Source organism: Lynx rufus, unplaced genomic scaffold (assembly GCF_022079265.1).
Source record: "Lynx rufus isolate CCGP_SWC_20201006 ecotype Redwood Valley unplaced genomic scaffold, mLynRuf1.p SCAF_14, whole genome shotgun sequence".
Classification (NCBI taxonomy): Eukaryota; Metazoa; Chordata; class Mammalia; order Carnivora; family Felidae; genus Lynx; species Lynx rufus.
In genome coordinates this window covers 26,920,427-26,943,997 of record NW_025814828.1, presented here as the reverse complement: position 1 = coordinate 26,943,997, position 23,571 = coordinate 26,920,427, and the positions used below count along the sequence as shown (strand labels likewise).

At 41.9% G+C, this 23,571-nt stretch overlaps 1 protein-coding gene across 4 annotated transcripts in view; it reads left to right on the top strand.

The window, feature by feature from the left end:
• The window catches only part of DMD (dystrophin), a 1,630,689-nt gene that overhangs the window by 1,268,190 nt on the left and 338,928 nt on the right, over positions 1–23,571 (top strand). For all 4 annotated transcript variants that reach the window (XM_047076051.1, XM_047076054.1, XM_047076053.1 and 1 more), the window contains 3 exons: positions 3,741–3,897; positions 20,736–20,856; positions 21,500–21,768. In XM_047076051.1, coding sequence (XP_046932007.1) covers positions 3,741–3,897; positions 20,736–20,856; positions 21,500–21,768 — 547 coding nt within the window. The remainder of the gene's footprint in view (positions 1–3,740; positions 3,898–20,735; positions 20,857–21,499; positions 21,769–23,571) is intronic.

Below are 23,571 nucleotides of genomic sequence, written 5' to 3'. Positions count from 1 at the left end.
GCATTTGGTGAAAACCACTAAGGTTAAAGATTTCTTCACACTAGGAGAGTTTGCAATTTCTACTTCCCGTGTCTAAACACAATAGCTCCAGCTACAGGCTTCAGCTGCCGTCTTTGAGCCTTTGCATCTCAGTTTGCACATTTGCAAAACAAGAGGCTTGACGAGAATTTCTCAGGTTCCTTCCAGCCCTAACAGCCTAGGATAAAACCTGGAAGGGGGAAAAAGAAAGAGTCATTACAAATAGAAAGAAACAGTTTCCCAAGAGACATTCCCAATACAAACGTAGGTTAATCATTTAGAACTATTTGGTTTGCAATCTCGAAAATCAAAACAGGGCAGCTGCTTTCAGCGATTGCGCTAGAAATGTGTCTCGAAAACCCTTCACAAGCTTAGCATGGCCACAGAAAATGTTTTGTGAGCTCTTGGTGTGTCATTGCGTTTAGATCGCCTTCAAAATCGTGTCACTGACAAATGCCACCTTTGCCCCGTGGAGACCAAGAAGTAACGTTTAGGACATGCAGGAACTACTTTAAGAAACTCTTTCTAAAATGGGGCGCCCGGGTGGCTCAGTCGGTTGAGCGTCCGACTTCGGCTCAGGTCACGATCTCGCGGTCCGTGAGTTCGAGCCCCACGTCGGGCTCTGTGCCGACAGCTCAGAGCCTGGAGCCTGCTTCAGATTCTGTCTCTCCCCTCTCTCTCTGCCCCTCCCCCGCTCATGCTCTGTCTCTCTCTGTCTTAAAAATAAATAAAACATTAAAAAAAGAAAAGTTCTTTCTTAAAGAATGGCCCCGGAGTTCACCTGCTGAGTTGTGAAGGCTCTCTTTAAAAGTACAGAAAGTCTGGAGGTGGAACCTGGGAGTCTATACCTGAAACAAGCTACTCACGTGGTTTTTATGCACCCTGAAGTTTGAGAACCATGGCTTTAATTGGATACCTTCGTAAGCGTGGTTTTCATTCAGGAGCCGTAATCTGCTTTTCTCCTCTCCCTCCTTTACCCAGCATCCCTTGTCCCTTATGAAACTTTTGGTTACATTTGGGTCACCGCTCTCCAGCCCCAGCAAGGGAAAGAAACAGTCATTTGATACGGAGTGAAGGTGATCAGACGTTCCCAAATGTTAGACCTAACTCCGCACTCTAGATACACGGCAGCCTTTTCTCCCCCCATCGCAGGTCCTTTTTCCCCTCCTCCATTAACTGCCTTGACCGTCCTGCGTCCGGGCTCTTAACCGTCTCCCCATCTCATGCCCTGAAGCTCCTCCTAGATCCTTTAGAAGTAAATTCCCTGGGTCCCAGAGCTATTTTTTCCCCTGGGGACACAAAGGGTTTCATTGAGCTGTTAATGATTAGTCAGCACCATTGTACCTAGACCCTGGTTGTAGCCCCGCCTTATGTAAATGAAGCAGCCCCTGGGGGCCTCTGGCGGTGCCGTGGCTTGGCTCTTCAGCGACTTTATCCTCCTCCAGACCTCTCCACCAGGGGGATATTTTATTTCCTCTACCAGACAGAGGGAGCAGGCATTAGGCCTCTCTACATTCTTCCTCACCTTCCCCTCTTCCTACTCCCAAGGCCTTATTGGGACTCCCAAGGTCCCAAGACCTAGTGACACTCAGTACTGCTTTATTTCATCAGAGCCTCTTCTTTTCCATGCCGCGAATCCACGCCCGGACTGTACCTCCCTCCACCTACTTCCCCACACGTCCTGTTTGACCGCTTCCTCCCCCTTCAAGGGGACCAGGCTGCAAATTCCAGACACCCCAGGGCGTCCCTGTAAGCCGTGATCATCGGGTGCCATTAAACAGCGAAAATCTTGCATAGGGAATTCTCGCTTGGGCTTCTCATGGAAAAGCAATCATTGAAAGGGAAAGGGAAGAGAAACGGAAAAGGACTTACCTCTACCCCTATATGCAGTCTGCACTATTATATTTAATTCATGGCATTTATGGTATTTGGTGATTTGTTTATTAGATAATAATGCCCTTAGAGTCTTGAACCACTTAATTTCTCTGATGGAAAGGCCTTCCTGTTTTTCCAGACACAATGTTTACATTGCTCATAATAGAAAGACGGTTCTGACCATTTGGAGAAGTAGAAAGCTGAGGGAATAAACCACCTCTAAATCTACCTCTGGGAGATAAACGGGTTGGCATTCCAGAATTTTTTCATGCCGGAGTCGAGTGTGTGTACAAAAATAGATAAACATACACAAACGTTTGAGAAAAATCGATTGTAGACATTTTTGTAACCTACTTTCTCCCTCAGCGACTGACGGGGTGATCTTTTCCATATCCCTTAATATATGCTGATGTCATCGCGTTGGACAATGCATAGGCTGTGGACATTGCATTGTAAGACTTAACCGTTATATATGTAATCTCTTCCCTAGTATGGGATATTTAAGTTGTTCCTACCTTGTGTCAATCCTAAGTGATGCTGCAAATAACACTTTTCTACCTATATCTTTGCATGATTTTCCAGTTACTTCCCTAGTACGCGATTTTTGCATTTAAGCTTGTGGGTCATTGCATCTGCACATTTTAAAGACTTGTAAGTATCGTCCTTCCTAAAGAAAATGATCCCTCGGCAAGTTTGGAACAATTTAATTTCAGTACATAGCCACTATTTGGTGATTCTGTTTGACTAAGACCAGCAGGAGAATTGTATTTGAAATGTCAGGCTAAGTTGTCAAACAGCAAAGGGAAATGTTTTTCTACCTGGTTGCTTTACACTTCAATCTTTGCAGCGTTGGAGACTATATTATGCTTGTGTTATAGACAGCATTAATTTTTATGAATTAATTAGTAATTGCTGATAATATGTGAGTAATGCAGCCTAATTCTTGATTTACCTGAGGATAGAGCTTTGTTAACATTCCTCGCTTCTTCTTTGTTTTCTGGCTGATGATTTATTTGGTTAATTTAGCTTCTCATCCTCAAGTGAAATGTGGGTTTTATAGCACAGATCATTCATTTGTATATTCTTAAATGGCTTCTATGGCTTAACATGTTCTAAATACAGTTGATGGTAAAGCACTCATTCTCCTGCCTAAATTATTCATGTTCAGGGCAGGCTTTCAGGCAAATGTGTGATTTTCCTTTTCCACGTGAGTTGTTGTCTCGGTACATTTTACACAAAGGAAACAAAGCGGAAAATGTTGAAACTTGGGGAAAACAAATCCCAGGTGCACGCGAATAAAGAAGGGTGGAGGAAAAGGAGAAGCATATGGGAAGAGGAGCAGAAAGGAACAGATGCCAGATGGAAGGAGTCAATGGAAGAGGCTGCCTAGGGTGTAGAAATGGAAAAGTCAAAATGTGGGGAGAGACCTTTCCATTTCTCAAAGCCGAAAGAATTCCAGTACGAGCATGAGTCACTTGAAAACCGAGTGGTTTATATTAGTCACTGGGAGCAAAATTTTTTCTACCAGAAACATTAAGAATCATTGACTGCAACGCTGCGGAAAAGCAATCCATTCCGGTGTATATTTCATGCCGAAAGTCTCAGCATTCTGCATGTGGCAATAAATGTACAGCTAAACACTGTCTTCCCTCAAAATTGCCCTCAAAATGCCCCCATTATGGCTCGCAAAAGCACAGAGCTAGATTTTTATTGAGGACTGCTGTATGGTTCACAGTGGGTTTATGTACTGTGGAACTAACCAAACCACTGTGCCTTTAATGGGATTATTGAAATCGTTCGTTACCATTCTAGATATTTTGACCTACTTTGTTCCTGCTGTTCTTCAGGTCTCATTTGGAAGCCAGTTCTGACCAGTGGAAGCGTCTGCACCTCTCTCTTCAGGAGCTTCTGGTGTGGCTACAGCTGAAAGATGACGAGCTAAGCCGGCAGGCACCGATGGGAGGCGATTTTCCAGCAGTTCAGAAGCAGAACGATGTACACAGGGTAGGACATTTTTAAGACTAGTGCCTTGCACAGAGTGAGCATTCAGGGACTCTCTTAAAATGAGTTTGGGTTGAAACTGAGCTGACTAGAAATTGTTTTCACTCTGCCGATCCAGGAGTCAATTATAAATAATCCAAGCCATTATTATTTTAAATGTCAAAAGCGCCCACGTTAACAATATCCTTTAAGAAATTGCCCATCTCTGTTAGCGATTTTTAAAAACATTGTGTTAGGGAAAATACTAAACATATACAAAGGAGGCAGAATCCTCTCGTAAACAGCCACGAATCCATCAAGACTTCAAACAGTTATCAGCTCATGCCCGATCTTACTTCTTCTGGACCTCTACCGGTTCTCTATTATTTTGAGAGAAATATCAAGCGTGGATCGTTTAACTCATAAACAACTGAGAAAGTATCTCAAAAGATAAGTTTCCACTCTTTAAATGTGACCACATTGCTACTATAATGCGTTTTAAATTTTATTCTAATGACTATTGGGCATTATTCAAATTTCCACTCTTAACATATATGTGTCTCAAATGTTTTAACATGTTTTTTGTTTCAATAAGAATTAAAATAAGCTTCACACATTGCCTGTGGCCAATTTGTCTCTGAAACACATTTTTTAAAACTTTTATTTTTGAAATAACTATAGATTGCCAGTGAGTTACAAAAATAGTACAGTTTCCCTCTACGCTTCACCCAGTTCGCTCTAACGGTTGCACCTTGCATAACTACACAACAATAAATACGGCTATGTCAACAGACAACATAAAAATGTACAGTTGTAGCACAACTCGATTCACACTAGCTACCTTTCGAGCACACAGTAGCCGGTTGTGCCCAGTGGCTACCATATTGAACGGTAAGTACAGTTCAGTGGGCTTGATCGCCTAGTGGCCACCATATGGAATAGTGCAGTTCAATAGGCTTGATCCTATTCAGGCTTGACACTTTTGGGAAGACTGCTTCAGAGATGGTAGTGTACTCCTCCATCATCAGGAGGTATGTAAGGTCTTGTTTTCTCTTTTGTGTGTGTGATTTGGGCAGCTGTCCGTGACCAATGGCTGGGGTTGGAATGTGATAATTACCTGTTTCTATCATTTCTTCTTCGTTTATTAGCCAGAATACTCCTGGCGGGGGGGGGGGGGAGTTCATTCATCTGCTCTTTGGGCACGCAGTATGCAGTTCATATACGAGAGGCAGGATACTTTACCAGCCTTCAGAATAGCAAGTTATTCATTCACTAGCTTCCTCCAACAGTGATTGATTGTTTCTCACTGTTTTTGTTTTCTTTTGCTCTTTGTCGTATTTCTGTTTTCTCTATTAGGCTCTGAGTGGGGAAGTCAGAGATTTGGTCTTGCTCACCTCCAACACCCTAGTAGCTAGCAAAGTGTCTGGCATACACTGGATGCTGAGAAGTGTATTTGAAAGGAGAATAAAAGGCACAAGAACAGAAATGAATAGCAAACCAAGTAAATGACTACCCGACAACCAAAGCTTGATTAAATGGTGTCACTTCTGTATGTTCAACACTTAAAGAAAGATCTCTGTGGAGACATAGCCAAAGGTAGCAGCTTCAAGAAAAGTCAAGGATTTCTATTATTCCAGAGAAGAGGATATAGACGATTGCTCAAAGGGAAGAAGACATGAGGGGAGATCCAGGAGTCTTTGCCAAAAAAAATTGCCAAGGAAACTGACAGTTTCTCCTTTAGCAATTCCCCTTCCTAAGATCCAGAACACTAAATTAGCTTTGTGGTAGAGTGAGATATAATAGTGACGTTTTTCAAAATGTTCTGCGTTTGAATAAATAGTCCAAACACGCTGGTGTGTGTGTAGAAGAGCGTTCATTGAGACAGGAGGGCATTTTAAATCGAATGCATTTATATGATATAAAGAAAGGAGACAGAATTTCTGCCAAAGGTGTAATTCCAGTCTACTTCTAGAAACCAAAGTTGAATCATCGGACAAGTGCACTAGCAGTCAGGACAGACTCTAGTCACATTCCTCTGTAAGTTAGATTGAGATTGTTACTTTGTTCTTCAGCTATGAGATGAAGAATGTGATCCAAGTTTCCACGGTGCCTACTAGCCAGCATCTTATTATAAATACTTCCTCAGTGTCCCAGGTTATTGGCTTTAATGACTTGCTAACAGTGGTGAAATGTTAGTACTCATGCTCAGTCCTCTTACGCCGGAATCTCATGACCAGTAACACGCTTTGGGGAGACAGCGATGCTAGAGTTATGGGTAACGTGCACCAGACGGAAGTGAATTAATCCCCACTTGGCTGGTGTGCTTGTTCAGATACCCATCTGTGTCACCTTTCTTTAACTTCTCAGGACTTCCAGCCCGTTGATAACTCTGTGTTCTATACGTGCGTTCCACTACTCCTCTCTCTTCACCTCCCTCCGAATCTAACTTAGGTTCAATCATAAGACATTTTAATAACTCTTCCCCAAGATGATAAGATCCTGTGCTTTATTATCTTTTTGTGGGTGCCATCTGCAAAACCCCCCAAACTTGGGGAATCTAACTAAATACTTTCTCCTGTCCAAACAACGACAGAGAAGACCACTATAGTCACCTTTTCAGGATGACAAACCAAGTGTTCCATTGACCAGCCCAATACATCACTGAGTCAGTTTACCTCCAAAGTACTTCTTGGCTCTGTCTACTGCAGTCATCACCATAGTTACAGAAGACCATATCTTCTAATGTTTCTGCGTCTACTCTGGCCACCCTACAATGCAGTCTTTACATTTCAGCCAGAGCGATTTATGTAAAAACATACACTGAATTATGTCAGTCCTCATCTTAACACTCTTTAATGGCTTCTCAGTGCCCCTGGGGAAGGACCAAAATCCTCAACAAGGCCCCAACCTTCTCTTTTCTTACTGCTCTTTCTCTTGCCCTCTGGACCCTAGCCATACACCATGTTCTTTTGGTTTCTACAGTACTCCGTGTTACTCTCAGGTGGTGCTTTGAACATGTTGATCCTCTGTCTGAAGCCCCTCCTGCCTACCCCCACGCCTTCATAATTTCCTGGTTAACATCTGATAATCCTTTACATCTTGGCTCAGACATCGAGCAAGCTTTTCCATGTTGCCCACATTTGACCAGATCTTCTTCTACATGCTCTCATACACAGTCTACTTTTCCTTCAGCAGCTTAACATTCTTTGTCATCACGTATATGTGTAATTTTTTGATTGATGTCAATCACTGTCACTAAACCATGTGCCCCAAGAAGCCTTCTTTTGGGGAGAGGGTTGTCATTTTTATACCCAGCACTTTATAAAGTGCCTAGTACAGAGTAGACACAAAATAGGTAAAGAAACAAAGGAATTGAGGAAGAAAGGGAAGAAGGGAAGGAGGAAGGGAAACAAACCAATCAGTGATCTAATCTTAACCTTATTAATTCTTCTTTAGTTTACTGAGACCAAGGGCAGGGAAAGAAGAATAACGAGCAATGTTCCTTCCTGACTGCAGGATTTTTCTGTTTATTCCCAATTCAGCGTCCATTTGTACTGTGTAGAGCTACTTTGATGCCCACTGTTTTCACTTGTGGTCTGGCCCAATGTTTTCACGAGCTTCTCTTTGTATCCTTAAGAAACATTCTTGTCACAAAACACTCTCCTCCCTCAAAGAACATCATCACTCCTAAGTGTTGATGAGAGAACCATTTAGCACCCTGTTTACTCAGAGTTTTGTCACATTTATGCAGTAGCCCTTTTATAGTAGCAATGGAATGCCTGTCTAGTCAGTAATGCTCCTGGTGCCTGTTGGCAAAAAGAAAAAAGGAAAATCCTTGAAACTGTGTCTCTTTATCAGATCTCCTGAACTTACTTAGCAAGAGAGAAAGGAAATATAATCAGTACAAAACTGTCAAGATCTAGTCTTTGACAGATTTTGTATTTGTAGACTTGTTTTACTTTGCCACATTTCCGGGATTATAAATCGTCTTGCTCTTTATGGGTTTCTTGATTCAAATACTGTTGATATAGACTGTTTAGTATCAAGATGGGTCACTTGCCATCATAAACTTGTTCCCCACGTATTTGGTGTGTCACTTTTTTTCAAATCCCCTGCTTACCATCTATTGTAAATTATTAATGCCTCGGGTTGTCGCTTCTTATGGGAATACAAATCCCATTACAATGTCAGAAGTCGAAACTATAGGAAAATATTTTTCACTTTTCTTTTATATAAATCAGGATGTTTACGGAAGAGGCAATTTACATTTTCTTTGTGTATCGTTGCAGATTAATGATAAAATCTGATAGCACAGCATCGTATGTCTTGTACTCTTAAGGCAAAAACCTGCAGTCATTCTCAATCACCGTGATGGAGAGTTCATGTTTTTCTTATAGGGAAAATTCCAAGACATTCCACACAGGTAGTTAGGGACTGCAGTCTTACCCCCCAAAACAGTTTTCACCCTCATGGGAGTGGATCTGTGTTCCCCCAAACCAGCCGGGCAGCATAACAAACTGTAGCTGGAATGGCTCTCGAACCTGATTAATAAAATAATGCTCCATATGTTATAAATAATTAAAGCTCAAATATGCCTTCGCAAATATAAACTGACCGATTTTTATATCTTTTGAATACATTATCCAGGCTTTTACGGCCCCTCATTACTTGCCTCGCTAGACTGACTCGTTTTCAATTAGTGTGTATTATTCTGGTCCAGATATATTTTTAAAACTGACTTCCTTTGTTTTACTTGAGCGGTCACTAAAGTGATATTTATTACTTGTCTACTTCTGTGATTAACGTAGAGAGAGTTTTAAAGGAGCCCATCATAGTGGGAAATTTCTAAGGAGAACGGCGATAAACCAGTGGCTTCTTCAACTCCCTTCCTCCTACCCCAAATCCAAACGGAGATTAGGTCTTGATTATAAGAACACTGTACATAATGACTTTTTGTTTGCATCTGTAGTAATGAAATTGTTTGTCATTAGGCTTTCATCTTTCACTTTAAAAATCTCTATAATTCCTTCCCTTGAGACCGTTAAGGACACCTTCAAAGCTTTCTAAGATTTTCTGGTTAAGATTTAGATGGAAGGAATCAATACATACATTATTAAAACAGTGGACAGAAAGCCATTATTGTGTGGATGCTGTTGACAAATGAAAAGGCTGGAATAAAGTAGTTTACTTGTTCATTTGTCAGGTCATATATTATGCATGTTCGATTTCCTCAGAAGTCACCACGAAGTGAGGGAGAGGTTTAGAAATTCGATAAAATTATCCTGGAATCACGTTGTTGATTATACATTTATTTAAGCTAATTCTGTCATCAATGCTAGCCTGCTTCCTTTGGGTACATTTTAGTAGCTGTGTTAGCTTGATGAGTTCGCTGTGTTTTCTTTCCACAGAAATAGATTATGTCTTCGGGTGCCATTTGTGAATGTTAAGATTCAAGTCAGCTCTGTGTCAAAAAAAGAACAAAACGCATTGTTCCCTAGCACCTCTGAAAAACAACAAAAAAAGGTTGTGATAGGGTAATTCATTCCAACATTCAATGACCTGGCCTCTTAGAGTTTCTGAACAAGTTTGGTTCGCCTGCAAATTCACTGTTCGTTATTTCTACTCTCCACTGTCTGCCGCTCTGTGTTGGAAGAAACAGACAACTAGACATCTCTTTTTGGTTTTGTTTTGTTTTGTTTTGTTTTACTCAACAAGGCCAAAAGCTTATTCTTTAAACAGGCCAATAAAAGCGATAAACTCATAGCAAGGCTTATAAAGAAAAAGACCAGGAAATATAATTCGACGGTATCAGGTGGGGGTAAGGAGAACGTGGCGGCAGGGCCTACGGATGTTAAGATAATAAAACATTTCACAAGTAACCTTTTACTAATAAAGTTCACAATTTAAGTCAAAATTCCAAATTTCTTCAAAACAAGACATTCAGCTAAATCAAGAAAACAATTAGAAAGCTGGATATTACTTTGGAAATAGACATCTTTTGGATCTATTCTGTATCCCTAATGGAGTAAGCTACTTTTGTGTAAGTTTGATATTTTATGCAGTCCTATTTAGGAATGCTGAATAGAAAAGATTTTAAAATTATTTTTAGAACGACATTTCTAGGCATTTGAGGGAGTCTTCTGAAAACTAGCTACATCATCAAAACTTGAGAACGGAGCCATCTAGGATTTGCCACTTTTCTTTAATGATCCTAACAAAATAAAATATGAATAATTTACAAATTGACTTCCCTACCAAAGTCCTCTTTCGAACCATGTCAAAATATTCTGACATCTGGAAAAACACCCTTCAGATGATATTTGTGTAGGATGTTGCCTTTATAGAGCGCTTTGACACATTCATTTACTTTCAAATGAACCCCTGGTCTTTTTCTGTGTCCTTCCTTTTCCCAAAAAAAGCATTTTAGGGAAAACTGTGCCATAACTCAGACTCCCAGGATTTATTGATTCTCTCGGTCGTTATTTATTGAGGGCCTACCCTGTGCCAGGGCTGAGGATAAAGGAGTGAACAAAACGAGACTCTGCCCCCACGGACCTTCAGATTTTACTGAGCACAACATGTAGTAAACCAATAAATTAACATGTAGGCTCCTATCAAATCAGTGCTAGCAAGAAAAGTAAACGAAACAGGACCAGAGAAAGAATGAGAGGTAGTGGCCCACCTGCAGAGGCGCTTTTCCTCCAAAGGTCTGAGTGAGCCGAGCAAAGACCTTGAGTGGAGAATATTTTAGGCAGAAGAAGCCGTGAATGCAGAAGCCTAGATGTAAGAACAGGTTTTGTGCGCTCAAGGAATAACCGGATGGGCTAATGGTAGGTTGTAGAGAGTGTCAAAGGCCAGATAAGCATTCATGTTGCCGGCCACCATTTGGAGTAGATTTTATTTTGTGCATAAGGAGACACCACTGGGGGACCATAAGCAGGGATGACGTGAACTGGCTTTGGGTGTCCAGAAGTTGACTGTGACTGCTCTATGGAGAATGGACAGTGGGAGGAGCCAAAGTGAAAGCAGGGAGAAAGTTAGGAGGGCGGTGAAGTCATCTGGGCAGGAGATGATAATGACTTGGCCGAGAGTGGAAAGGATAGACGTGATGACAAATTATTTGACCCAAGATGTATTTTGAGGGTAGAGCTGACAAAACTTCAGAGACATGGGATGTGGAATGTGAGAGGAAGAGTCAAGGATGTCTCTGAAGTGTCTGATTTGAACAAGCGGAGAAATGATGAGACCATTTATGGAGGTGGGAAAGACTTTGAAATGGTCACGGATGAGGCCGTGTATGTGGAGCAAAACGAGTCTTCCGTATTTAGATTATATCGATAGAGACAAATGGTACGATTCACAAATTATTCACCACTTACACTTGACAATCTCAGATTCTGGCGGAGCCTCCTGGGAATGGATATAAGTTAATTTGTCACGGGGTCTCCTGATAATCAATTCATCTGTACTATTGCTACAGAAGGAATTTCCAAAACTTAGGGTTTGGGTTCAATAACCTAAGACCTAATTCTCTAAATGACCACGGGAATAGTTTGAGCTTTCACCAGTGATTTCTCAAGGTCAGCTCAGAACTTAACAACATTATTGTCAATAGGAAGTGACTTCCCCAGTGGTTGTTGGAAGCAGCCCAGGCCTAGGATTTAGAGTCAAACAGCTGTTCAAGATGCTGCGTGGGCACTAAACTATTCCTCCATAGTATCACAGATCTGCAGGCAGGCTGGACTCTATTCTAGCCCATGCCCTTGATCTCAGAGAGCACAACTTTTACTTTAAAAGGCTTCCAAAGAAATAAGTCTCAACAAGGTGTTGATTAAGCACATGTCCCCCCCTAAACACTCCAAAATGTTTTCTCATTGAATACAATTAGATTTTTTTTTTTGTAATCATTTCAGGCTTGACGTGTGGCCATTTATTTTCCGACTCTGCTTGAAACTGATTCAGTCTCGCTTACGAAAGACGGTTGTTCTTGTTGTTGACTCTCAGAAACAACAGCCGAGATGTAGCTGATACCGTGATCCATTATCTTCGCTTTCATTCAGGAATGGAGTGGAAACAAAAATGGACCTTTTTTCCATCTTACTTAATGATGATTATGTAGTCAAACTCTTAGAAGTAGAAATTGGAAAGGAGGTTGTGAAAAGCTGGGGAGAGGATGAAATGGGAAGTTTCAGTTGTGCAGAAGGAATACGTTCTAGGGACCTGCTGTACGACCTAGTGCCTAGAGTTAACACTACTGTGGGTAGAGGGTTGAACTAACTTAAAACTTTCTTAAGGAGCTATATCTCGTATTGAGCATTTTTAGTGCAATTTTAAAATATCGGGATGATTGGACCTTTCCTTTATATTCCATACACTCCATTTGTAGAACTTCTCTAATACCAGCCATTTCCGATGAAAATGAAGGGAATCCTCTGTCTTTTTGTTTTCTTGTTGTTCTTCTCTTCCTGCTTCTTTCCGATTTCTGCCTTCCATGAATCCCCACGAATTTGCCTTAGATTCTTAGAGGCAAAATTCCCGCCGCTCCAGTTAACCACATTTCTGGATCTTGCCCCTTCCCAAGATCTTGGTTTCAAGTTCATTGGGCTTTGATGCGCCCTAAGTCAGCATTCAGTAAATAAAACACTGGTGAGGTGTTTGAGACTCAGTAAACATGGTGGCTGTCTCCGTGAGGAGTGTCACTGTGGTGACAGAATGTATTCAACTTTCTTTTCAGAAGTCAAAACAGTATGGGAGGCATATAGAAAAAAGCAGAAACAATGTGGAAACTAGCCTGATCATATAGGGTGACAAAACTAAAACACTCATCAATTTGTAGATATGGCTGTTAATGTCCTTGTCCTGTGCCCGTTCAGGAACCACTTGTTGTCTGTGTGGCACCATTAGATCACTCCAAATTTTAGGGTCTGTCTAGTGTTCGCTCATCCCTCACCTAATGCTTCAGACTGGACGAAAAGCCCCAACCAAGCAGTTCTAACTTCTGAATGTGTGAGCATGAACATCTCCTTCTAATGTGGGGCATGAACATCTCCTTCAGGGAGGGAATCTCTAGGATGAAGAAGGCAGAGCAAATAGGGCCTCCTCTTGAGGAAAATCCACTCAGCAGCTCAACGATTACATTCAGCCTTGGATCTGGCACATAAGGAAAGGCCCAGAATAAGAGCTCTCAATTTTTCCCAATCGACAGCATTTAATTTTTTCTCTAATAATTCATGAGCCCAGGCTTTCACCGTCAAGCATGTTCTGCATCTAAATCAAACTGGCCTCCACATAACACACTCTGGTCTTCGAACTGGGTGTTCTGTTATGTGGTCAACAAAATTTATTATCCACTATGTGCCAAGCTATGGCTATAATTTTTATCATTAGGAATGCTGTCTAGAAGAGATCGTCTCAAATTGCCACCATGTAACAGGCTTATGGCCAATTAATGACCTAAACAACCTAAACACTTTGCTTATGGAACATTCCAACTGGATGCGAGAACTTAGGTAAGGTGTTTAGTAAACCCCCCGCATTTTACAAACGAGGACACAAGGGCTCAGGGAGATCTTAGGCCTGGTTCTAGATCACCCAGCCAGCTTCGGCCCATCCCAGACTTGAACACCCTTTTCACCACCACCTCCGTCCGCCTGGCAGGGTGATTCTGTCAAGTTCTGCTGACAAGTGTGAAAACGTACAGTCATTCCATGAGATTTCAGTCGGAGTAACACAAATATAGACTTGCCACCTCAGTGGGAATTTAGATAAAATTCAGCTCCATGGAAACTGCACATGGTTGAAAGAGATCTGTGTTTGGACAAGCGGGGGTTTTAACTCACATCCATAGCGATAGGACCACCATGTCTAGGTGAAAGCATTATCGCTTTTCTCTCAAAAATGTCAGTCCCTGTGCCCAGAGCTCTCATCCCGCCCCTCTCTTCCCTGAGGTCCCTCAAGCACGTCAGTGTGTCACGCTCTTCATCCTCTCTACACGTGGTTCTAAGCTACTTCTCTGTATGGTATTAATAGGTATTTGAGGTCAGATTCACCCTATTTGGTTTTCTCCCCCGTAAGGACGAGAGGCCGGGGAAACAAAAATCAAATAATCAATGACTCGGTTCTTCTCTATTACTTTCAGGTGTTTTTTTTTTAATTTCTGACTTGCTTCATGGCCATTAGGATTTTGCGCTTATGCGGCTTCCAAATTATTGTAATTCAGGGATCTTTTATTTTTTATTTTTTTTTATTTTTTTTTTAATGTTTATTTATTTTTGGGACAGACACAGAGCATGAACGGGGGAGAGGCAGAGAGAGAGGGAGACACAGAATCGGAAACAGGCTCCAGGCTCTGAGCCATCAGCCAGAGCCTGACGCGGGGCTCGAACTCACGGACCGCGAGATCGTGACCCGGGCTGAAGTCGGCCGCTTAACCGACTGAGCCACCCAGGCGCCCCAGGGATCTTTTATTTTTTGCCGTCACTCACCTTCAGCCTGGCTTAAGAATTTCAGGATTTGGATTCTAAGTGACTAATGAGCTGATGGCCTTAGGCAAATCCCAACTTATCTGTACTTTACTCCGCATTGGTAAAACATTCAGAGTATAAAAGTATCACCACAAACATATCTATTCAGCCAAACTATTGGCTCCTTCAGGACAAAGATCATGTTCCTACATCTTCCCTCTCCTATACATAATGGATTCAAAATAAATATTTTTAATTAGCTAATTAGTCAGCCTACAGTCAGTCACCCAGTTGGTCAGCATTTGTGATCCATAAATACTATCCATCAGGGGCACCTGGCTGGCTCAGTGGGTAAAGCACACGGCCCTTGATCTTGGGGTTGTGAGTTTCAGCCCCACAGTGGGCGTAGAGACTGCTTAAATAAATACACATTAAAAGTCATAAATAAATGTTAACTATCAGATCATCTCACCTTAAAATAAATGGATTTACCTTGGCATGTCCCACTAGTACGCTTGTGTGGTGCATGCTTCATATAAATTATTCTGTGAAACTTAGGAGCTGAAGGAAAAAGGTCAGTTTAATATGCCTATTTTTCTTCATTGGTAAGACGGAATGCTACTTTCTTTTCTCAGAGCTGTTCTAGGTCTTAGTAGTTGCTTCTGGTTCCTTCCATATCACTGTTTTAGGCCCTTGGGCCTGGCTATCCTTGGAAAGGTAAAAAGGAGGCTGTGGGAAAGAGGATGAGTTTTAAAGAAAATAATTTGATCTGTTCAAAGGATTCCGGAAGTAGATATCTTAACATCTGAATATGAACATCTAATGTAAAGGTTATTCTGTATGTGTCGGGAGGAAGGGCTCTATATCTGATACCTTTCTCACGCTGGCACATGAACGAGCCTCCTTGTCTGATTTAAAACATTAAGCATAACCTATGAGACAAAATCAGTATAGCATAGGAGTGTATATTTCCCCAAACGTCGCTCAAGTAGCGTCAAATAGCCTGTCAAATACCTTTGACAGGCAAGGCGGTTATCAAAGAGTTAAGTCCCCTGACATGGAATGTTCTTGTTTTTGTTTTAAAATGTTTCCATCTTCCTTCCTCTAAAAATGCAGTGAACTCTTATGCGGTTTATGGTAAGTCGATTAGATGTTGAAAAATTGATTTGTCATTATTGTAATGCAGACTCTTCCTGAGTTTCTGTCATTGTTGTCTTTGTTTTTGCATTGGCTACATAAGCCTGTCTCTTTTAAACTCCACGCTATGAGGGCCGCTGATACTTACTGCCTAGAACAGCGTCTCGTAAGTACAGGTGCTCAAAATCTTTTCAATGAACAAATGGAACAAGACCTTCCATTATCACCATGCTTCCAATGACATATTCCTATTTCTGGTTTTTTCCGCATAGTGAGAAATATTACCATTTTCTTTGTCTTCTGATTTTCTCGAACCAACTATTTCTTCCTTTTTTCTGGGGTTTTTAACCTTTCTTATATTTGGTCGAAATCTTCCCCAATTCTAACGATATGGCACATAACCTTCTCTTCCATCCACTTTCTTTTCTTAATTTCAGACAACGATGTGAAAATAATGCTGTTTATGTCTTTGTAATGACAGAACTTGCTTTGTCTTTTCTTTAGACTCAGTTTAATCCTCAGTGACTCATATTTAAGCAATGAACTGTGCAGCTGTGATGTTGCTATGCCCTTGGCAACAACTCGAGGGGCAAACAAGTGGTCTCTCACAAAGAATGTTCAGTTGTGACAATGGAATTGCATCATCAGGGTCTTGGACTTTGTCAATTTGATGGGACCTTTAAGATCCGTGTCCTTCTTTGACAGACCTCACTCCAATAATTGTCTCCACCTTCCCTTGTCTATGGCTCGAATATATTCCTCTCTGCCATGGTCACCAACTGGCCCGGGTTGCAGGCGACCGTCCTGGTTTTAGCATTCAAAGCCCCACTTCATGAAGTACTCCTCAGTTCCACACAAACCAGGACGGTCGATGACCCTACTGGTAGCTTCCGTCTTTCACCCTGTGTTCAAACCATTCCCGTTCTAAAAGGAACGGACCATCCTCTTACATTGTAATCTGACCTGTCCTCTTCCTATCTTCCTTTCCTCTTTCTCAGAAAAAAATGTATACTCCACAGTTCTCATCTAATTTTTCTCATCTCTCATTACCCCTTCTTCTCCCACTCACTCCTCAACTAAGCCGACTTCTGAGGCTACTGCCCTCCGCTGAAATTGCTCTCACCGAGTCCTACGAACACGTCTCAGTGCTGCTCTGGCTTTACATCTGAGGGCCGTGATTGGACGCTCTCTGTCACTTTCTTCCTCTCTCTTCAATAGTTCTACACTTCTCATTTCCCCCACGCTTTCCACCTATTCGTCCAACTCCTTTTTGGCCTCTCGTGGGATCTATTTCCCCTGTCTGCCCGTACATTTTGTATATTCTCTAGAATATACTCTACTGCCTGAGCAATCTCGTGTACTATGTCATTTTAATCCTCATCTCTATGCATAATCATAGGCACTCAATGGATGTTAACTGAGAAAATGACTCCTAAATCTCCTTTTCTTCTCCCTGAACATCAGACTTGGATATTTCTGTCCTTCTGGAAGGAACGATACCTCTCCAAGCTGAGCATATCATGAGACAGATTCCCCCCTCATACTCGTGTTGAGTTTTTAATATTCATCTTTATTAATTTTATCCCGAATGTGCATATGAAGTATCCTGGATCAGAGACTGATTTCTTTGAATTACCTAACGGGGAATATCATCACTGTCTCACCCCTTCTCACGGCGTTTACCCCAAGTCTTACTCCTGGTAAAGTAAGAACCAGTGGTAAGAGCCAATGGAAAAATTTCCCACATGACTGGCTACATATTCCCTAGGCCAGAGACAAGGAGAAAGGATTTTTCTATTATAAAGGGGAAGGAAGCCTCCTCCTTCAGAAAGGATCCCCTTCTCCTCCCGATAGGGTCTCCTTGGAAACATAAAGGGCCTGAGCCCTAACTCTAACCTTTCTAAAAGCCAGATAGCCCTATGTAGCTTGGATTTTACAAACTGGACATGTCACCGAGGTCTGGGCTTTTTTCCCAACCTGTAAAGACCTAAAGAGAGAACCACCCCAGTCTTGCTGACAACTTGGAACTTAACCTGGGAACTTCCTCTGGGCTCTAACAGTTTGATCCTCTTGGATGAGAGAAATTGACTAGACGAATGACTGCAGATCAGTTCCCATGGGAAGGTTCCCGGAGCCAGAGCTCTTTATAGGTGTGCTGAGAAATGCAGGAGGCTTTATTTCCTCGAATGCGGTCTAATTGCACCCAGAATTCACTCATCTACCCAACCTAGAAGCTAGAAGTCTTCCTTGCTTCTTCCTCTCTCTTATTACTGGCATCTATTCAGTCACCAAATTCCCACACCTCTACACCTTAACATTTCCCTACTCTATCCTTTTTTTTACTGGGGGGTGGGGGGTGGGTTCCACTGCCCTGGATCAGATCCTCATAATCTTTCAGTAAATTCTTCCAGTTGCCTCCTAACTGGTCTCATTCCATTTCTGCCCTTCTCAAAGACATACTCTGTATTTATGTCAGGGACATCTATTTGAAACACACACATGCCCACACCACTCTCCTGCTTAAATCCTCTCAAAGCCCCCTGATCTCCTGGGGGCACCTGGGTAGCTCGGTCAGTTAAGTATCTGACTCTTTATTTCGGCTCACATCATGAGATTGAGCCCTATGTCGGGGTCCATGCTGGGCGTGGAGCCTGCTTGAGATTCTCTCTCTCCTTCTTCCTCTGACCCTCCCCTGCTCGCTCTCTCACTCTCTCAAAAAAGAAAGAAAGAAAGAAAGAAAGAAAGAAAGAAAGAAAGAAAGAAAGAAAAAAGAAAGAGAACTGGCCTACTTGAGAAAACTTGAGATGTGGATAATATATGCCATACTCTATTATGTCTTATGTCTTCACACATGTATTTTCGTTGGTTTTCTTCTCCCTCCTCTAATCTGCACTTTGCTGGCTAATGCACATTCATGCTTTAGAATTCTTCATGAATACTATCTTCTCTAGGGAGCCTTTCCCAATTTCCTTTCCCATTTGATGCAAACCTCTAGCACTTTCCACACCGTTTTGAAATTATTTCTGTGTTTGACTCTTCTCCTGTATGCGAGTTTCTAAATGGGAGGGGTGGTTTTGCATTCAACTTTGCATTTCTAGTTTCTTACACAACTACTGACACACAGTAGTTCAACAAAGGGAGCCATTATTATTTTATAATTAGTAATGTCAAAGTTAATTGCCTCCTATCAAGTCCAAATGGAGAGACTAGAAAAAAATGATAATTTTTTTGAAGTTGGGAAAATTAAATGTATGAGAAAATGTAAGAATACAAGAGCTGTATACACATACACACGCGTGCACGTGCACACACACACACACACACACACACACACATACACACAGATTTCAAATGAGATATTAGAGGGAGAATCAGCCTTACACGTAAGCAGAATAAATAACCCACCTACTCCGTATTATAATACCTACTCTGTATTATTTCAAGAGGACAAAAATATCTCACTGTACCAAAACTACATCCCCATCCAAAGACTGAATCCTAATATTTCACTTCTAGAACTTTATTATTTCAATTCAAACACCTTGCCTTGGGGCGCCTGGGTGGCTTGGTCAGTTAAGCGTCTGACTCTTGATTTTGGCTCCGGTCATGATGTCACAGTCACGGGATTGAGTCCCACATCGGGCTCTGCACTAAGCCTGGAGCCTTCTTAAGATTCTCTCTCGCTCTCTGTCTCTGCCCCTCTCCCCCAGTAGCAATCTGTCTCTCTCTTAAAATAAATAAACATTAAAAAAAGCCAAGCACCTTGCCTGTTTCCACTTAACTGTTAAGTAACTATGGAAGACAAATCATTTTGCCAAGTGTCAAACTCAGGATTTTTTTTAAAAATTTTTTTTAACATTTATTTATTTTTAAGAGACAGAGAGCAGGCAGGGGAGGGGCAGAGAGAGAGGGAGACACAGAATCCCAAGCAGGATCCAGGCTCTGAGCCATCAGCACAGAGCCCGACGCGGGGCTCAAACCCACAAACCGCGAGATCGTGACCTGAGCCAACGTCGGACGCTCAACCGACTGAGCCACCCAGGTGCCCCATGGATTTTTTTTGAATGATGAGGATTTTATCTATACATGTATCATAGAATACAGTTCTGGAGCATTCCTACGACACAATATATCTGGAGTTCAAACGAGATGCAGCTAATTTTTCTCTCAGTAACAGAACAGGGCTAAATTCAATAGGTAACATTGCTAAAACTAGGGCAGAATTGAAAAGGGATTTGAATAAATAAGCTCTATGTCGGGGCAATTATGATTACTGTTTACACTGGTCTATTAACATTTATGTGGTACTTAATACTTTCATTAACATCTTCACTTCTAAGATAGTAGAATCTGGTCCGTAACTATCTTCGATGGTTTCCAAGTATCTGTCAATTTATTCCAGCCTCATACGCTGTCTCACCACCGTTGGCACTCAATTGCGTATGAAGTTTATTGTTTTTGCTCTGTTTCTAGTGTGTTAGTGTTCTCCCTCTTTTCATCCGGAAGCTTCCTGAAGACAGAAACTCTGCATTTTGCTTTCCTTTTAATCCTCTGTATCAAAGAAGCTTACAGATTAGGGTTTAAAATTGATAACTAGCGTAGATGACCCCAAGAGACCTATTCTAGGCCTGTTCTTTCATAGAAACTTATTCCCTCAATTCCTAAGTCCAGTATACCTCAAAGCATTTCTCCCATTCTCAAAGAAGTCACATTAGATAATGGGTATTTTTCAAAAGGACTGAGTTTTGACTGTGAATACTTCACTTTATAAGTTGTCAGACATTTTGACAGAATTAACTGACGGTTATGGATTGAATTGGTTGTGTATTTCGCTACAACCTAGGTTCTTCCAAACAGCCCTTCAGGCCCCCTGCTGTGCTCTAGCATAACCATTCTTTCGGGTATACAGAAGTCTTCGTGATCCCCGTGAGCATCTTGTAATATGTATCTTTCAACTTTGCCTTCAGGTTTCAAGTTTGGCGCTCAGGTTGTACAAGTACATCACTCTTATCTTAATGAAAAAGCCTCAGTGTTTCTTGAAAGTTCCCCCATGCTCTCCAGAAGAGTTTTATACACACAGTGGTTTCGTGCTTAACAGAAAGATCCATACGGGCTCATTTATCATTTGGTGACCATCGGTTTATAAATAAAGGAGATAGAAATCGACCTGGGAATTTCATAACCAAGTTCTGGACAACCAGGATTAACTTTGAGAAGAATGCCACAAGCCAAATAAGCATTTCTTTTCATCTCATTTCACAGGCCTTCAAGAGGGAATTGAAAACGAAAGAACCTGTAATCATGAGTACTCTTGAGACTGTACGAATATTTCTGACAGAGCAGCCTTTCGAAGGACTAGAGAAACTCTACCAGGAGCCCAGAGGTAATTGAATGTGGAACTGTAATAACATATTGATAGAAGGATCAGTGGTGACAGAGCGACCCATCCATTCTCGCTGCCAGGGTCTGGATGGCGCTCATATTTTCTGAGTTAAATAGAATCGATTCAAATTAAACATAGATGTTGGGAAAGAAAAAGGAACCCTAAACCACCGTGCATGAATCTGGTTGCACCTTCATAAATAAACATTAAGAGAGACTCATTAGTGATCAGTTATTGAAACACTTAGAAAATAAGAAACAAAAGGGATTCGCTGTGAGAAGGGATCCTATCGTTATAGAGACTACAACCTAATTTTCCTTTTAAGAGCCTGGCTGAAGTAAATTCGAGCTTGTGGTGCGCATCCTAACATGTTTCTGTTCAGTGGCTTAAATGGATCTTGGATGATCTGAATGATAGAAGGTAGAACAGATATAGTCAGGAGGACAGACCTGAGATGTGCGGACACTGTCAGAATTTATGCCAAGGTGCGAAAGAACCATTAATCAATGGGTTGCCCTCTTGTTGCACTGTACTTTCTTTCTTCCGGTATGACCTTTTCAACAACGTTTTTTTAAAAAAAACAAAAACAAAAACAAAAACAAAAAGGACTGTGGCCTGAAACCTTGTCATGTTACCAATTTAGAGCTGCCTCCTGAGGAGAGAGCCCAGAATGTCACACGGCTCCTGCGAAAGCAGGCTGAGGAGGTCAACACCGAGTGGGAAAAACTGAACCTGCACTCTGCAGACTGGCAGAGAAAAATAGACGAGGCCCTCGCGAGACTCCAGGAACTTCAGGAAGCAACCGATGAGCTTGACCTCAAGCTGCGTCAGGCTGAGGTGATCAAGGGCTCCTGGCAGCCTGTGGGTGACCTCCTCATTGACTCTCTCCAAGATCACCTCGAAAAAGTCAAGGTACCTTCTATTCCTTTGCTTCGGGGCCCTTTGAGAGACTTGAAAGGTTCCAATCTGAACTTGGGTGTGGTACTTTCTTCTCCCAAAGTTTAAGAGAAAAATGTTTTAATGTTTATTTTTGAGAGAGACAGAGACAGAATGCAAGCAGGGTAGGGGCAGAGAGGGAGACACACACAGAATCCGGAGCAGGCTCCAGGCGCCGAGCTGTCAGCACAGAGCCCGGCGCGGGGCTTGAACTCACGAACTGTGAGATCATGACCTGAGCCGAAGTCGGACGTTCAACCGACTGAGCCACCCGGGCACCCTCTTCTCCCTAAGTTTAAAATGGGGCCCTCGTGCATTCGAAATCCGTTGATCTTTCACAAATCCAAAATCATCTTGCATGTGGTATTTTCTCTAGGAGGAGTTGGCGATCTAATCATCTCTGTCTTTAATAATGTGGAATGAAATATTTAAAAGTTACAGGGTGAAACAATCCCCTTTATTTTGCTATTAGGGAATGAATTTAAGCGCTTGTACGAAAATGACCTGAGTTGCGTGCATGTGCGCGCACGTGTGTGTGTTCTTTGTGATACTTAGTATCAGAGTAGGGACAAATAGAACACTTCGTCAAGAGCCGGGAGTCTAGGCTTTGGCCTTTTTGCTAACAAAATTACATGACTTGGGTGAGTTATGGTACTGTGCATTGAGGCTGTTCCTGCTGTCCTCCCCTTAGAAGGCAATGTATATAATACGTTATACATTAGTCCACCGCGGATACTGGGCAATATCATTATCTATTTGGAATACTGCCCATGAGGCCGAAGTTAAATTCTCTTGTGGTACCAAGATGATAAATATATTTATTGAAAAGAAGATATATATTTAGGAGTATCGTTATGAAAACCAACTTGAAAACATAACCAACTTGAAACATTTCGTTTACTCATCCAGTGTCAAACCCAACAAAAGTCCTCCCAGGTTCGAATTCAAAAGAAGTGAAATTCTCACCCGCACTTGGCGTGTTCACCAGCAGACTCATCTCGGCAGGTGTCGTCTCCTTTGGCTTTCATGACGTTGTTTCATACATTCTTCTTCTTCCTTTATTTCCCTCCGTTCTGAAACCCTGCCCACTCTTCAGATGTTCGTGTGCCCAAGTTTCTAACCTTAGCTCAGTTCCCTTTGTATTGTATAAATACTCCCGATTCGAAGTGGCATGACAGCGACAAATGTACATTTCCGGTCTGGGTCTCTTTTCTCATCTCCTCACCCACATGTCGTTAGAATCAAAATGCAACCGTTCTGAAATCAGGTTCGTTCAGTCTCGTGTTTGACCATTCCCCCGCTGCTGTCCCCTCTTACCTGCCTTTTCCTCGGTGTTTCCTATTTCACTGAATGGACCTTAATCCAACAAGTTGCTCAGGCTTGAAACTTGAGTTTCTTCCTTAAGTCCTTCTCCGTTTTGACTGATTGCGCAGGACGGCTCATTCTACCTCAGAATGTCTCTTTTCTGTTTTCTCTCCTCTTTTCAACCAGTGTCCTGTTCTGGCCCCTAGTGTGTGTTACTCACACGATTGTATTGTACATCTATGGGTCCCATTCGCTGCACCTGACGTATCACGAACACTGCGTTTCCCTTTTTTTAAGTTCATATTTAACTTCCACTTAGTTAACACGCAGTGTAATAATAGTTTCTGGCGTACAGAACAGTCGTTCAGCACTTGTGTGTAACACCCGGGGCTTCTCACGACGAGCGATAAAGAATTTTAAATATTTGGTGAACGAGTGAATGAATGAACGGTTTCTTTACTGATATTTCTACCT